This window comes from Anopheles funestus, chromosome 2RL, assembly GCF_943734845.2.
Source record: "Anopheles funestus chromosome 2RL, idAnoFuneDA-416_04, whole genome shotgun sequence".
In the NCBI taxonomy this organism is placed as follows: domain Eukaryota; kingdom Metazoa; phylum Arthropoda; class Insecta; order Diptera; family Culicidae; genus Anopheles; species Anopheles funestus.
The window spans coordinates 77,500,664-77,515,154 of record NC_064598.1 but is presented as its reverse complement, the minus strand read 5'-3'; the positions used below and the strand labels follow the sequence as shown (position 1 = coordinate 77,515,154).

The window sequence follows — 14,491 nt, the reverse complement described above, 5'->3', positions numbered from 1 at the left end:
CTTGCAGCTGGACAGAATGGAGACGAGTTTGTTTGTTTGGATGCTTTCGGTACATCATAACGTATGTTTTTCTTGTACGGAGAGAAAAAAGCAAGCAAAAGATATGAATCAAACATAAGGATCGTTCCGAGCTTCATTTCTCTAGTGCTGATGTTAATTGTAAATGTAAATAATTCCTTCCTTGTAACAACCACACACACACACACGAACGATCGCAATGGAATGGCGATGGTATGTTTAGCAGCTTTTCTTTTTCTTCGTCTGCTTTTTATGACAACATTGCTGCACCAACATCGTACGAGAGGCACCTTTAATTGATGAAACAATTTCTTATCATGTCAGTCACTTGCACCTCGCTATCGCGCAAACCCGTTTATATGAGGAGAAAAAAACGCACGATATCTTTTGACGCTTTTGCCATGGAAAATGGAGAGTCGTCTCTTCGCTGATAAATCACTTCAACCCCCGAACCACCCCATGTTAGCGATCAACCTCTAGACCTGGAATGGGGGGGTGAGTGATAAAGATAAGCGGCGAACCCATTTTAATCGATAATACTAAGAAGAGCATAAAAATAGCATCCTGAAGCGGTTTTCCGGAGCACGAGACCCATCGGCGCGGTGTGGTAAAGTCAATTCTTTGTCCGGTATCAAGATCAAGTAAAGCGACCTGTTTCGTTCCACCATTCTATAAACCCACACGTACGGCGAGGCAAGTTGCAAAGAAGCAAGCAACAAAAAAAAATGTCGTCGTTTGACGTTAAATTGTAATGCGGCATAACACCGGGACGCGCACACTGCAACGCGAAGTTCGACGATAGTTGGGGCCGAACATGTCAGCTGTTTCGCGATTGAGCGGTGGCCGCGCGTACGCACACACAAAACCCGCGTCCCGTGGCAAGAAGAGTTTATGACAATTAGCGCCTCTTGCACGAATACAGCAGCCTCGCGGTATGCCAAAACACACAACGAAAGGAAGCGGAACGCGCGCTCGTTCGCGGCCCGCGATTATTGGCGAACACATCATGCCGTCTGTTTGATGTACAGGGCGGGGGGGGGGAAAGGAACAATCCGCGGACACACCGCTTATGTGCGCTTGTCGTCGTTCCATTTCGTGCAATGCGTGCAAATATGCTCTTGTAGTGGTCGTCGGTCGTCGTTGGTCGCGCACTGGTCCCGCGGGGCACTTGCACAGATGATGATGTTCATCTATAAAAGCAGTACGGCAGTAGGTTCCGAAGGCGACAAATGGTCTACACGACGCCGGTAACGCATCGCGTTCTTTAACTCACCGTAGTGAGTCGCAGCCGTAGTAACGTACGTACGAATTCGGGGTGTTGGATAAGGCCTCCGGTGACTCTGATCTCAGTTTACTGCCGGAGAACAAAGAACGCAGAAATACGCATCACGGTGTCTTTAGACAGCTTTTCAATCAGCGGCCTACCCGTGTTCTGTACGAGGCTCTGTGAGTGCGCAGTTTTAATGTAGAACGTGTACACCCGTGCGCAAATAAGGCATTCTGTGGCGTGGTACAAAACGTGCCAAAGTGATCTCGTGTGTGGAAGTAAAGTCTAGTGAAATCTTACCGACTCTCTCGCCGTACGCAGCATGTGGGACGAAGTGTTAACAAGTAAATGATCGTTCCTAACTTATCACCCTTATCTGCACGTTTTTTTTTTTGAATCTGTCCTCCGTTTGCTTCGTACCGGCCGTAACTGGATTTGCTTTACGAATTGGAACAGACATGTTGTACCGTGTTTTTTGCAAAAAAAAATGACGTGACGATTCGCTTCTCGAACGTGTCGCCACATGTACAATACCGACGACCGATCATTGAAGCACATAATCATCTTGAACAGAATGAATAAATTAGTGACTAATAAGGTGGCTCACGATTTTGCGCTTTCTTGTTCTCTTCCCACACTCAGGTTTAAGTTCCCGGCAGGACACTGTTTCACCGACCGATACGGCCTGTTCCTCAGAGTCGCCCGCATTTCTCGGTCCATCCTCGTCGCATCTGCTGCTGTACGATCAGAACAGTTCCGAAGAGGAGCTGGAGGTGATCAATGGCAGTGCGGGCGATGTGGGTAGCTGTGCTATCGAGGTGGGTAGTGTCAGTGGTGTGCCTAGCCGGTTGAGTGGAGGAACTATCGCCGGTATACTACCCATCATGGCAGCACACGTCGATGATGACGAGGAGGACGAAGAAGAGGAGGAGGAGGAAGAGGAAGACGATGATGCCACCGAAGATATCGTGGATGAGGATGAGGAGGATGGCGACTACGCGTCACCGGCAACGGCAACAACACCGACGGCGATGGGAACAACGGCAGCGACAATCATCGAAAGTACGACAGGTGCCATGGACACGAGTAGCAGTACCACCGGCAGCAGTAACAACAGTGGCAACAGTATTGTACGGGGACAGTTCATGGTAATCGGTAATGCGTGTGACGACAGTGGTACCGAACCGTTGGACGATTTTGCTGAGGAGTTGTCTAGCCTGACGGCAAATCCGAACGTTTCGCTGACACCGTCATCGGTCACCAAACACCAGATCTCAACGGGAGCCGGCAAACGAATGGGCAGTGTGAGCAGTTTGCTGGAGAACCGTAAAAGATCCTTAGCGCACAATTCGGATGATGAGGTAAGCAGTGATCGTGACTTGAAACATTTGATTGCTTTAACGATTATCCTATAATTTTAGGTCCGCTATCTGCTGGAACAGCAACAGCCACAATCGATCCAGCAACAGCAGCAGAAACAGCAGCAGCAACAGACCCATCATCATCCACTCTCACATCAATATCATCACCACCAACATCATCATCATCATTCGATGCGTCAACAGCACCACCATCAGGAACAGCAGCTACACCATCAGGACGAGTTGCTGCAGCCGGAAGAGACACCGCTCTCGGCACCGGTCAATTTTCGTACGTCACCACCTCTAGAAGCTTTAAAACCACACCGTGGCCATATACTGCAACGCTCGACGACACCGCTGGTGCTGAGCGAGGGAACCGGTGCCGGTCCTACCGGTACCAACGGGCTCCTACCGACCACCGGATCCTCACTGCTGTCGTCGGCTGCTTCCTCTCTCTCGTCGCTGAGCGGCACCGGTATAAGCGGGTTCTACGGTACCGGCAGCAACAGTAACGGTGTGCATGGTGGTAGCGCCGGTGGCCTTCGATTCGGTCTCGTCCGACGCCCCATTGGCTGTGATAGTCCTCTGACTGCTGTGTGCCATCGCAACAGCACCAATCCTCCGCCACCACATGGCGGTGGCACCAGTAGCCTCGGGTCCGGTCTTAGTACAACAACGCGAACATCATCATCATCCACGCCATCGTCACTGTCTTCGGCACCGGCCTCGTTGGTACGGCTCGGTGCCGGCACGGGCAGCCCCGAACCGGGCGGAGGCAGCAACACAACCCTAGTAACGAATATGGACATCAGCCGGTCCGTTAGTCCACCGGCGAAGATGTTCCACTGTGCTGTTTCACCGCGGCGGCGCCAGTCTCGCCATCAGCAGCAACGGTTGCAGCGACCCCATAGGCCATGTTTAGATTTCGATAAGATGCAACAGGTACGGAACCCTTATATGTAATCCTTTTTCCCCCAGCTCACAGTTTACTTACATATTTTCTATGCTTCATTTTTTTGTTTTAGCTTAAGGCACGTTCCGTGACAACCTGGCGTCACAGCAACGAGCATTCGGGCGAACTGTCCGTCTTCTGCTGGTGATGATGAATGAAGAGCAGCCTCTCCACCGGTCGTGGCCACCAGTCGTCGACATTATGGCGCCGGTGCTTTCCACTAGATGGAGGAGTCGTTGCGAAAGTTCAAGCAAAGATCAACCTAAAGGTGGTGAGATGGTTTGTACGAATCTCACCATCAATCGGAACAACACTGTGCGTTTTACAGCGAAATATTGGGCACGACGTTTCTTCACGATCTACACGGCAGGTTGCTTCGTTTGGCGTTGGCTGTGGTGCAATTAGTGTCCTGAAGCAATTAGATAACTTGCGTGGCGTGAGGATGCGTCCCGGTGTCGTTTGTATTTTTTAGAGGAAAAGCAAAAGAAAGTAAGAGATCATTTCTCATCAGTGAGGAGAAGTGCAGTATGCAGGATGCGAATACTTTCGCAGCATTAATTTTATGTGTTAGTGATGTCGTTAATGAGCCTGCCTGGAGGAAGCAACAGCAAGAGACATATAGTACAAGCTTTTTTTCTTCGTTTGTTTTTAACGCAATATGTTGTGACCGTTGGTGGAAAGCTGCAGGAAAGCTGTTTTAGAAGCGTGTAAGCACGTTACATTAGATTAGAAAGGGGTCAGACCGGGCCTCACCATATTCCCGATGAATCGTCTCTGCGAAGCAGCAGCAGAAGCATGTGGACATGCTTCGACTAACAGTTAATCAGTGAATGTGTTTTGTGTGTTTTCTTTTTTTTTAAATCCCCTTATTCTTAATGACATTTTCAAAGCAATTTTGTGATTTTAATCGTTAGCAATGTGTATTAAGTTTGATCGTTTATATTTTCCAAAAACCTACTCTCTCAGTTTTTAACAAAACAACTGATCCCGGTCACATTTTCCGAAGGTGTCCGCTGCTCGCAATGTGCACTAGGAACTAGGAACTAGCGTAAAACATCCGTGTTTAGGTACAGTGGGGTCGAATTGTTCGATTGATACGTCGCCCAGTTATTAGGCGAAACTGACCGTTACGGGGCTAGTTCTACTCAGGGACATACAATACGCAAAACCGCACACTACAAGCACCTATTGCAACAAAAAAGGCAGTTACAATGTGGCCGTAGCGGGGTTACGCGCCAGAGAACACATTTGTTGGGTTGTATAAAATGCAGTTAGCTAGCAGAACAAGCTACCAAAGAGATCCCAGAGGAAGATGAGAGATGGGGCGAGAAAGAGCACCTGCTTTAAAGCAAGAACATAAAGTGCAACTAGGACAATAGGGAGGTAAAAAAAAATCATCATCTGGGCGTGCCAAACGAAAGGACGCGCGCGCATTGCATATCCAGTTGAGCGTTTTATCCGTTTTTAACCGATCGATGCAAAACGGACGTTGGTGAACAGTTTTGTTTACACTATAGCCCAAGGGCGAAGATATGATTGTGAGGTATCGAGTTGAAGCCGAGAGCAATTTACTAATACCTGCCATGTCCGTTTGCAGTGCACGATAGCAGCAAGAACAGCAAACACAATTGTCACAAAAAAGATTCTAATGTTCATCATACAACAGATAGATACATCAATCAATAGAGATAACAAATTATAACCAGCCATAAAGGTAGAGAGTGTAAGGAAAGGGGAAGCGTTCGGACGGATCGGCACTTTTAGGAAACAACAAACTTACAAATCAAATTGTGTTCGGCCGATCCGTACCAAACATGGTTTGGTATCTGAAGAAAAGCTTAATAGAATGCGGATAAACAAACATCATACTACTCTCGCCATCCCGGGTGATCACACGTCTAAGATGATCATCACTCATCGTTACATGTTGTAGATCGGCATGTAACAACAGTCAAGCATTAAAAAAAGGAAAACAAACTAACAACCACACCCCAAACCGAGTTACAATAATCAACGGTAAAGAAACCAATCCGACATCAACAAGCCACAATACTGCCGTGTTGAGCGAACGAAAGCGAACCTAGAACATCCCTTATTCGTACTGTTTGTCATCTGTGAAATCGTTCGTCGTAGGAGCAAGTTTTCAAAAGTGCGTACCATTAGAAGTTAGTAGAACCACGTATTGTTAGATCGGATTGTTTCTTTTTTTTGTCAAATCCTGGTTCCTGTTACAAGCGAAAATAGAAAACCGGCGGGGATTTGGTATGCAAAACATTGCCGTTCAATATCATAACTGCCCCATTAGAAGCACACAGCGAAAGTAGAGAAAATTATTCTGCAAGTATTGTTTTTTTTTAAATTGTGTTATTGCCAGTAAGCATAGTTGAATGACGCCATGAAATGTTTTTTTTTTCTAAGACCGGTCAAGATTGTATGTCAGGATGTAACATTGATTTTTGGCCCCCGTATGTGTTGAAGGACAATTGAAGAGACGTTCATTCGACTTCACCAGGCGCGTCTAAAAGGCTTCTTTTAGGCTGGTCCACTAGAAACCAACACACGGAAGGCCCTAGACTGAGACTGGCTGTGATGGTGGATGGATGCAATTGACATAAAGGGCGCTGAACCAACCTAAAACGGTTTCGGACACAAGAAACATTTGCCCTGGCAAGTTATGCATAATATGTCAGCCATCACCATAAAAGAGTCGGATGTAGATTAGGCGTTGGTTTGTGTTTTTCTCTCGTTTTTTGTGTGAAAAGGATATGGAACAAAGCATGGAAGGTTGAAGGTGAGATAAAGCAAGCAAGGAAAAGTTTAACAATTTGTGAAACAGAAGAAAAACCAGACCAGACGCGATGACCACGTTGAAGAAAATGGATATCAAACTAGCATTTTACAATTACTATTACATACAACAATAATACAAACAAACAAAAAATCACACGCAAGTAGATATATCTATATTTTACCGAAAATACTAAGTAAAATTGCAAACGACACGATTCAGTAGCCGCAAACACGAAAACGAACAGTGACATTACCCAGAAAGAGTAAAGCAGAAGAAGCTAAAAGACTTGTTTGTTTGTTAGTGTCGAACCGGTCAGCTTTGAGTTTTAATGGCGTACCCCGACCATAACGGCAACGCAATTCATATCGTTTAAATAGGAAAGTGCGTAAAATGGTTCTCAGTGCACACCGGCGCGTGTGTTCGGTGCCAATGGAAAGTAACGAATTGGCTGTTTAATTTGTTGTTGTGTAAAATTTGTAGCACGGTTAGTGTAAGCGGTTATAAATGAAAGTGGCGCACTGATCGTGGAAACGAACGTTTAGAATGGTACCCTTTTTGATTAGCCTGTTTCGTTCGTTCGTCAGGACTTGGGCAAAACTTTTGCGAATATTTTGTTTTCCTCCATCAATTACAGGAAATGGAACTTTGTTTCGAAAATGAAAAACTTATTAAAAATAGCCACTTGATGCGTGTGCAACTTTCGTATCATAATAATGATAGTAAATTGATGTTTGTTTTTGTTTTTCATTGTGACATAAAAATGGAGGCAAATTAGTAATGAAAAATGGAACCGTTAAAATAGTAACGGCGAGAAGAAGAAGAAGAAAAAACAGTCAAGAACAATCTTGGCACGGATTGGAAAAAATAGTGTGTACAGTTGATGGCCAATTTCGTGGTGCGCGTGGACATGGTACCATGGTTTTACGACGGGAGTTTTGTATCATACGCGTAACGGTAACTAACAATTAACAAATAACTTGTGTAAATTTAAATGCCGACGAACCGGGTGGGGGAGATGTGCAACCTTTCGAACGTTTCCTATTCCCACACGTGTGTTTGTGTTCGGTTGGATAACGTTTGCATCAGCATAATGTATCCCTGTCTTTAGTACACACAGTAAGAAAATTTGACTGCATAAGAAAGAGAAAACAAACCACAACACGTACATACTTTCAATCACTCAACGGAACGAAAAATAGCAGCAGCAGCAGCAGCAGCAAAATAATAGTACTAGAAATTTACTTTTGGGCGCAAAACTCGATGCATTAATGATAGAGCAACTTTACATACACAATTACACAATACATAAGAAATTCACACACAAAAAAACAAACAAACAAACAAAACTTACCGGTGAAGCGATGGAACGCTACAAAATGAAAGAAAATTAACAAATTAAGATTGTAAGTTAAGTAGCGAACAAACAATTAATTATTGAATAAGGGCCAATAATAAGAGTCCTTCTCCCACTCCCACATACACAACAAATCATCTTGCAGAATTCATTAAACATTGATAAGGTCAGCCTCCGATCACGCCAAGAGAGGGGGGTTTGTTTTTTCCCCCAATGGCCAGCAACAGAACGGAGAAAATATTAATCAAATCGCATAAAACACACAATAAGAAAACAAAAAAAAACAAAACAATACAATCGCGCACACCAACACAAAAGCATAATAACGGTAGCATAGTATGAGATGGAATGTGGAAAAAATAATCATCGTGCAACACGATCATGTAGTGTAGTGTAGAAGCATTATATTTGGTAGAAAGAAGGTATACATATTATTGCAAACAAAGGCCATCACGTTTTGTTTATCTTTTCTACATCCAATTGCGTTGTTTTGTAGTGAATCTAGTGAGAAAATGGTAATGGTGGTATGTTTGGAGTTTTGCTGTGGCCATTACACGCCCATACACACATAGCTACAAGCTCCGAACAGACGAGAAAGGCACGCCACGTGTGGGCCATCCTTTCAATAATGTGAACTTAAAAAGTGGAGCGCATGTGTATGTGTGCGCCCGGTGGAAAATGCGAAAATGTAACATGGAAAAACAATAGAAAAAAAAAGTTCTTGAAATGTTCCATGCTACATTACAATGTAAATATAATGATACAAATTGGTAAAACAAAACGGGCGCATAGACACGCATAGACAAAGAAAAGAAGAGAAGCAAAACGAACCGGTGTGTGGAGGAAACGGTGTCAAAGAGGAACGTGTCGTGGCGGGACGTGTATGTGCATTTTGAAATGGATTTTTGTAGTTTTTTCGAACATTGAATAAAAAGCATCACCACCCTTTACTGTGTTAAGGATGGGAGAAACAGTAAAAAACAAAGATGAAAACAAAAGAAACAAACATTGCAAAGGGTAAACGTTGTAGAAAACGGTGGTAAAACTGAAACTGTAAAATCGAATGAAGTAAAGTACTTGACTAAGCAACAACATGGGCCACGGAGGGCGCAATAAGGATAGGAAGAATCGAGCTGGAATCGACCAACGGGCAACGAATGCAAAACGGTTTGTTCGAGTTCGATTGACGCACTGTGCTAGGTTTACTCCAGTCAGTCTTCTTCAGTTTTTGTATGTTGTCTAAATGTATTCTAAAAAACAAAAAAAACATTCGCCCACTCCCGTTTTTTCCTAGACAGTTACGATTGGTAGTACCCGATAGTACCCAGTATGTGAAATTGTTCGTTAACCTAAAGCTAAGCAAAAAACCCCCTCGGTGCGAATTTAATTGCAAGCGTGTTAGAAGTAAGGCAAAGGAGAAGCAAAACAAAACCACAACAAACAAACAAAAAAAAAACAAACAGGAAAAAAAATCCCATCTCAAAATGGATAGTGATATGTTTTTAAAACTTTGCTAAAACTGTGTCTTTTCTGTTCTGTGTCGACTACGTTTTACCTAATGAAAACTGTTTAATTTGTTTTCTTTACACGAAATAAAAAGAAGTTATCTCGAACTTATGGAAGGAGAGAAAAAAAACCAATAAAACACACATTATAATGGATAGAGAACGTAAGATGGCAGAAAAGAAAAGCGCAAAAACTTTATGTGGTGATGAAATAGTACGCAAGTAACAGCCGGAAAGATGGAGAAAACAAAAAAACAGAAAACCCAAAATGGGTAAATAATTTGAAACACAGTAAAGAAAATGGAACTGAACGAAAACTAATACAATGATTAAAAACTGAAAGAGTGTGGGAACTCTGCAGCAAATAGTAGCGCAAAACAGACAACAGAAAAACGAAAAACAAAACATAAAAATAAAACAAAAACAATTTAAAAAGCAAACAATCATCTAGTTTAACGTGTTTGTGATTTAGAGTTTGATTTTTTTTTGTTTTGTTTTTTTTTAATTTTGATTCGTATTCTTACTGTGTAGATGTTTTCTGTTGATGGATTATAGATTAATGAATCCGTTAATAAAACAATTTTGTTTACAGCTAATCCAATACATAACATTTCCACCAGTGTCGTCATTTTTGGGAGAACCCATTTGTTAACATCCTTATCTGTGTGTGCTTCCTTTGTACGTAAGACATTGAAGCATTTGTATGCGTACCTACATTTTGAACTCTTATCAAACGTTTATGGACTTCAGTACGTTCAAGCATCCAATCAGTATCAATTTAAATGTCTTGTTGAAAACGTGTGCTAATTCCTTCGAACATGAAATTGAAAGCGATTTTTATTTGTGCGATCTTTCTTGCTTTGACAGTGACCATATCCTGTGTGCATGCAAGAAACGACCCTTGGCGTAGAATAACCGATTCTAGTGAGTTCGATTGTAAGCGCTTCAACAAACAGATACAAATATTTCGACCTGAAGGAGTAGTAATAACGCAAAGTGTTTTGGAAAATGTGCAATCGCTTAAACTGAAGGTGTACATTAATGCAAAGTATCAGGCGAATCCCTCGTGTGACATTTCTGCGGATTTTACATTCACAAATCGTACCCAAAAAACACTAACCACAAAGCACGCGTCGGCTATTGTCCGTGCAGGCGACATAGTTCAGTATACCGTCACCAAACTCTACCAATATGGTCCGGCGAAGTTATTTAGCTGTGAATTTTATGTGAATGGTTAGTATGTTTCATAAGTAATTCGCTTCAAACAATTCATCTTTTAAATCTCTACTTATTTCAGATAAGTTCATAAAGTCTGCGCATGAAACAACATCATCACGATTCTGTCCGGAAAATGTTCACAATTTTGCCGCAGAAAAGACAATACTAGAGGAAACAATCAACGAACTTCTCTCATCTTGTGAAGCGGTGAATTTAACAACAAAGCTTGCCTTACTAACCGACGACATGCAGGAAAAGAAACCACTTAAACGTTACGCTGTTCAACGGCTTAACGCACTGCTTCCATCGGTAAACTGGTACGAGACGGTGGGAGCAGTTTCCCTTATTCAGAATAGAATTGTTTTTGACGTGGAAACGAAACTGATGAAGCTGAAAATTCTTCACATGATCCGGGGAACCGATGTGGCAAAAAATATCACTGATTTGGAAGAACCACGCCGTTCGGTCATTAGAACTCACGATATTCACGAGTATTCCGAAGAAATGGAAAGTACGACAGAAATGATTGATATTTCTATCTAAAATAAAGCAAATAAGTGTTGCAAGTGCTGGACGGAAAATGATAATTCGATGTTTGTTACATTAGTGTAACAATATATGTATATAATTAGCACTTTGGCAATAAAAATAAAAGAAAAGTAATAGTTTCTTCAAGTTAGGGTAGAAATTTTTGCATCAGTATAACAATCCACTATAAGTTAGCAAATTATTTCCACAACCTGCAAATTTAAATTAAGTTTCCAACTGTGTTTCGTACGCTCAACGTCGTCCCCGGTAAATGTTTTACCCCTGGTAGTATGCAATGTATAGTGCAATATTTTCGTTAAACGTGAAATGCCCTTGCTGTATGCAATGCGCATAACATCTTTCATCGTTGGAGCACGCTCGTAAAGTACAAAGCACGGAACTACAAAGTGTCGCCAAGCATAGCAAATATTATAAATTATTTTTTGTTTCGTAAAGAACTCACATTACATAAAATAAAAAAAAAAACAAATAAATTAAACAATAAGCTAATTTGTGGAATATAATTAACTAAATCACTTTCATATGCTAACCAAGTAGGGATGCAATTAAAATATAATTCTTTTCATTTGCCACACACGCATGACTCATCCTTAGATTATCTTTACTTGTAATTACCTTTAATAAATCACTATTCACACAGATGCATGCTATTGAACCTCAAAGTAAATTAGTCATACTACCACTACTATCGTGTTTTTTCTCCGTGTGTTCTAGAACGTGTTCTTCCCATCGTTATGCGTAATATTTGCTTGCATATATTCTTATCGCTCTGCTTCAACAAATACATGCTGCGATAGGGGCAACAGTTCATCACAAAGGAGCGCGTTTGCATTCGATCTTTGCTCTACCATTCGATCAGTTACAGTGATCAGTTCGAACCGTTAAGATGTCTGAAACCCGTAAGCATCATCTACTAACAACGATTGTCCTGCTATTGCTTGTGGTTGCAAGCTGTCTGCTGGAATCGGTTGACGCTAGGCGAAGCCGTGGAAGTTCGAAACGATACGCCAAACGGCCGAAAGGTGTGAACATTGAAATCTACCATCCGAAGGGTGTCATGATTTGGTACCCGTATCGTGCGGGCATGGAGATGTTCGGGATAGAGATCTTCATCAACCAAGCCATCCAACCGGTGGGAGACTCTAGTGAGGAAGAGACCACACCCCCGGCTTGTGACATTTGTCTTAATACGACCGAAGTTTCCTACGGCAAGTTTATCCTGCGCAGCGAAGACGCGATCATTCGCAGCCGTGATCATGTGTTTTACAATGCGATCGTGAAGAAAACTAGCGGCGAAGCGTACGTTTCCCGATCGAATGATTTTTACGTTTCCGGTAAGTTGGAATGAAAGTTGTGCAAGCCATTTTGTGACACCAAGCGTATTCTATCGCCATTTTGTATTCTCCGTAGAGAGCCGTATCTTGTTGGGTGACATAACGGGTGATGCTAGCGCGTGTAGCCATGAAACGGCAGTGGCAAAGCTTTCCACCAGCGATCAGCAAATGGTCAGCGAGATTAAGCTGCTGGAAGAAATTCTGCTCGATGTCAGCGAGCAGTGTAACGCTGGTGAGGCTAACCGAACGAAACAATTGCTGCTGGGTATGGAAACACCGACCCGTTACGATGCCAAGCAGTTGTATGAGTTCGTGACGGAAGAGCTGAAACAGAAGATGCCTGCGATTGACTGGAAGCGTACGCTCGTGGAAGCGTTCTATGCTAACGATGGAATTGGATTCGAGGTGGCCACAATAATCGATAAGCTGAAGGTGTTGAAATTGGCTAAACATCTGCCTGCCTCCTTGATCACCGATCTGGACAACTTCCAAACGGAGGACATGACGAATGATATCGATTCTTGGAATTAGACGACTGGTTGTTGTTTTTAATCTTTGATACTGTTGGTTTTACCCACGAGAACATTGTTATTGTCCAGCGCGGTCTTTTATGTGTTTTGTGTGCAATAAATGATTATTTCTTTGCAGGCTTGATAACGATTTGTTTACGCGATCGTACTGCGTTCAGGAAGTTCCCAATTGAATGTGATCTACGCATTTGTTTAGCAATAGGAGAAAAATTATTCTAATGAAAAGCTTTCTAAAAACCATTGAGAACAACTCCATTCATAAACAAACCGGAATTATCGATGCCCTAAATTGATAGTGAGTTTCTTGAATGAGTTACTTTTACAACGAGCATGATTGTTTAATGATAAAAATCATAATGTAAATAGATACACAAATAGCAACTACTTCTTAAAGACAAGTTTATCATACTCAGCCCATCAGACTGCTTCCTTCCTTTCTCCGTTTCAATAAAAACCAATCTCATCAATGCTAATGCACTTTGCACCCGACCATTTTGACTTTCCTTTTCCACTGTACGTTGGCACTTGCTTGCCACTTTCCAAAATTTTAATCCTTTTTAAGGATATCTTTCAAAACTTACGTTTTTCGTACCCGGTTCGTGCTGTTGTCTTGCAAGATATTCCTTACACGATCCAGTAATAAGAAAACAGACTGTATCGACCGTTTCGTACGGTTAATCTTCCCTTTACTGCTGCTCGAAAAGCATCCTCCTAGAGCACAGGTGATTTTCTTCTTGGCCAACCAGCCGGAATGAGGTTAAAGGATTTATTCTTAAGAACTTAATGAAGAACAAACAGCTTTATCGTGTTGACGAGACCCCCGAACCCGTACGTGCAGTAACGTGTGCAGTTTGTGTACGTAGGGAAAATTCAAGCAACCGATCAAGACGTAGATCTAAGTGTGCTGAGGAATCTGCCGATACCCAAAAAGGGCCAGTACAATGCACCGTAAAGGGGATGGCTAAACTGGGCTCTTTAATTTTAATGAGATCAAAATATTTAAATACTTTCCCCCTCAGGCCAAAAAGGGCCAACCAGCTAAGCCGGGCAGGTGACAGAAGGATAGAGGAAGCACAAAATGGTCCGCCAACGAGGAGAGAGTGTTGAGAAAGTTGAAGTTGACCACGGTGCCGGGAATGAATCCTTTACGATCGGAATTGAAAGGAGCGATGATCCCATTTGGGCGAGTTACCGAGTTACCGAGAGCCACTTTGAGCTGTGTCGGGTGTGTGCTGTTCGTCCACGAGCAGATTGAAAGGACTTGAAAGAACCTTAAAGCTTCTAATACCATTTAGGCGGTAAAGATGAACCCATTAGCACGGTGTAAAGCACACGATCGCTGATAAAGTGATCAAGTAAAGATCTGCCTCTTCCACAGTACTTTGCTTGTACAGTACTGCAAGCAAACTGCGACGTAAAAGAAAATTATATTGAAAATAGCTCTGTACATGTGAAATTTTAGGGTTAAAAAAAAAATATTATTAATAAATAATTATAAATCACTGTAGATTAAACTCACTCCGTACGCCGGTATGAAATAAATATTTTTGAATCATTTTGCCTGATGAAGATTTTTATTTATCCGCAATTTGTACTTTTTTTTACCTTTAAA

The 14,491-nt window shown here is 42.4% G+C and overlaps 3 protein-coding genes across 8 annotated transcripts in view; all 3 read left to right on the top strand.

Moving 5' to 3' along the window:
• LOC125763925 (hormone receptor 4) overlaps positions 1-7,366 on the top strand; it is a 58,811-nt gene extending 51,445 nt beyond the window's left edge. For 5 of the 6 annotated variants that reach the window (XM_049427656.1, XM_049427659.1, XM_049427657.1 and 2 more), the window contains 3 exons: positions 1,928-2,646; positions 2,707-3,588; positions 3,672-7,366. In XM_049427656.1, coding sequence (XP_049283613.1) covers positions 1,928-2,646; positions 2,707-3,588; positions 3,672-3,746 — 1,676 coding nt within the window. In that variant the 3' untranslated portion in view covers positions 3,747-7,366. Of the gene's footprint in view, positions 1-1,114; positions 1,630-1,927; positions 2,647-2,706; positions 3,589-3,671 lie in introns of those variants that run through there. The other variant, XM_049427661.1, reaches the window with a different exon arrangement.
• Positions 7,367-9,925: 2,559 nt separating this feature from the next.
• Positions 9,926-11,035, top strand: LOC125763972 (uncharacterized). The gene is made up of 2 exons (XM_049427720.1): positions 9,926-10,481; positions 10,546-11,035. Exons 1-2 carry the CDS (start codon positions 10,067-10,069, stop codon positions 11,007-11,009), a joined length of 879 nt encoding a protein of 292 aa, XP_049283677.1. The 5' UTR covers positions 9,926-10,066; the 3' UTR covers positions 11,010-11,035.
• A 798-nt stretch (positions 11,036-11,833) lies between these two features.
• LOC125763969 (uncharacterized) lies at positions 11,834-13,006 on the top strand. Its single transcript, XM_049427716.1, has 2 exons — positions 11,834-12,349; positions 12,426-13,006. Exons 1-2 carry the CDS (start codon positions 11,902-11,904, stop codon positions 12,878-12,880), a joined length of 903 nt encoding a protein of 300 aa, XP_049283673.1. The 5' UTR covers positions 11,834-11,901; the 3' UTR covers positions 12,881-13,006.
• Positions 13,007-14,491: the final 1,485 nt, after the last annotated feature.

Bases quoted from the DNA above. Each gene is read 5' to 3' on its own strand.
- LOC125763972 (XM_049427720.1), top strand. From the start codon at position 10,067: ATGAAATTGAAAGCGATTTTTATTTGTGCGATCTTTCTTGCTTTGACA. The intron at 10,482-10,545 runs GTTAGTATGTTT...TACTTATTTCAG, and splicing joins CTGTGAATTTTATGTGAATG to ATAAGTTCATAAAGTCTGCG.
- LOC125763969 (XM_049427716.1), top strand. From the start codon at position 11,902: ATGTCTGAAACCCGTAAGCATCATCTACTAACAACGATTGTCCTGCTA. The intron at 12,350-12,425 runs GTAAGTTGGAAT...TATTCTCCGTAG, and splicing joins GAATGATTTTTACGTTTCCG to AGAGCCGTATCTTGTTGGGT.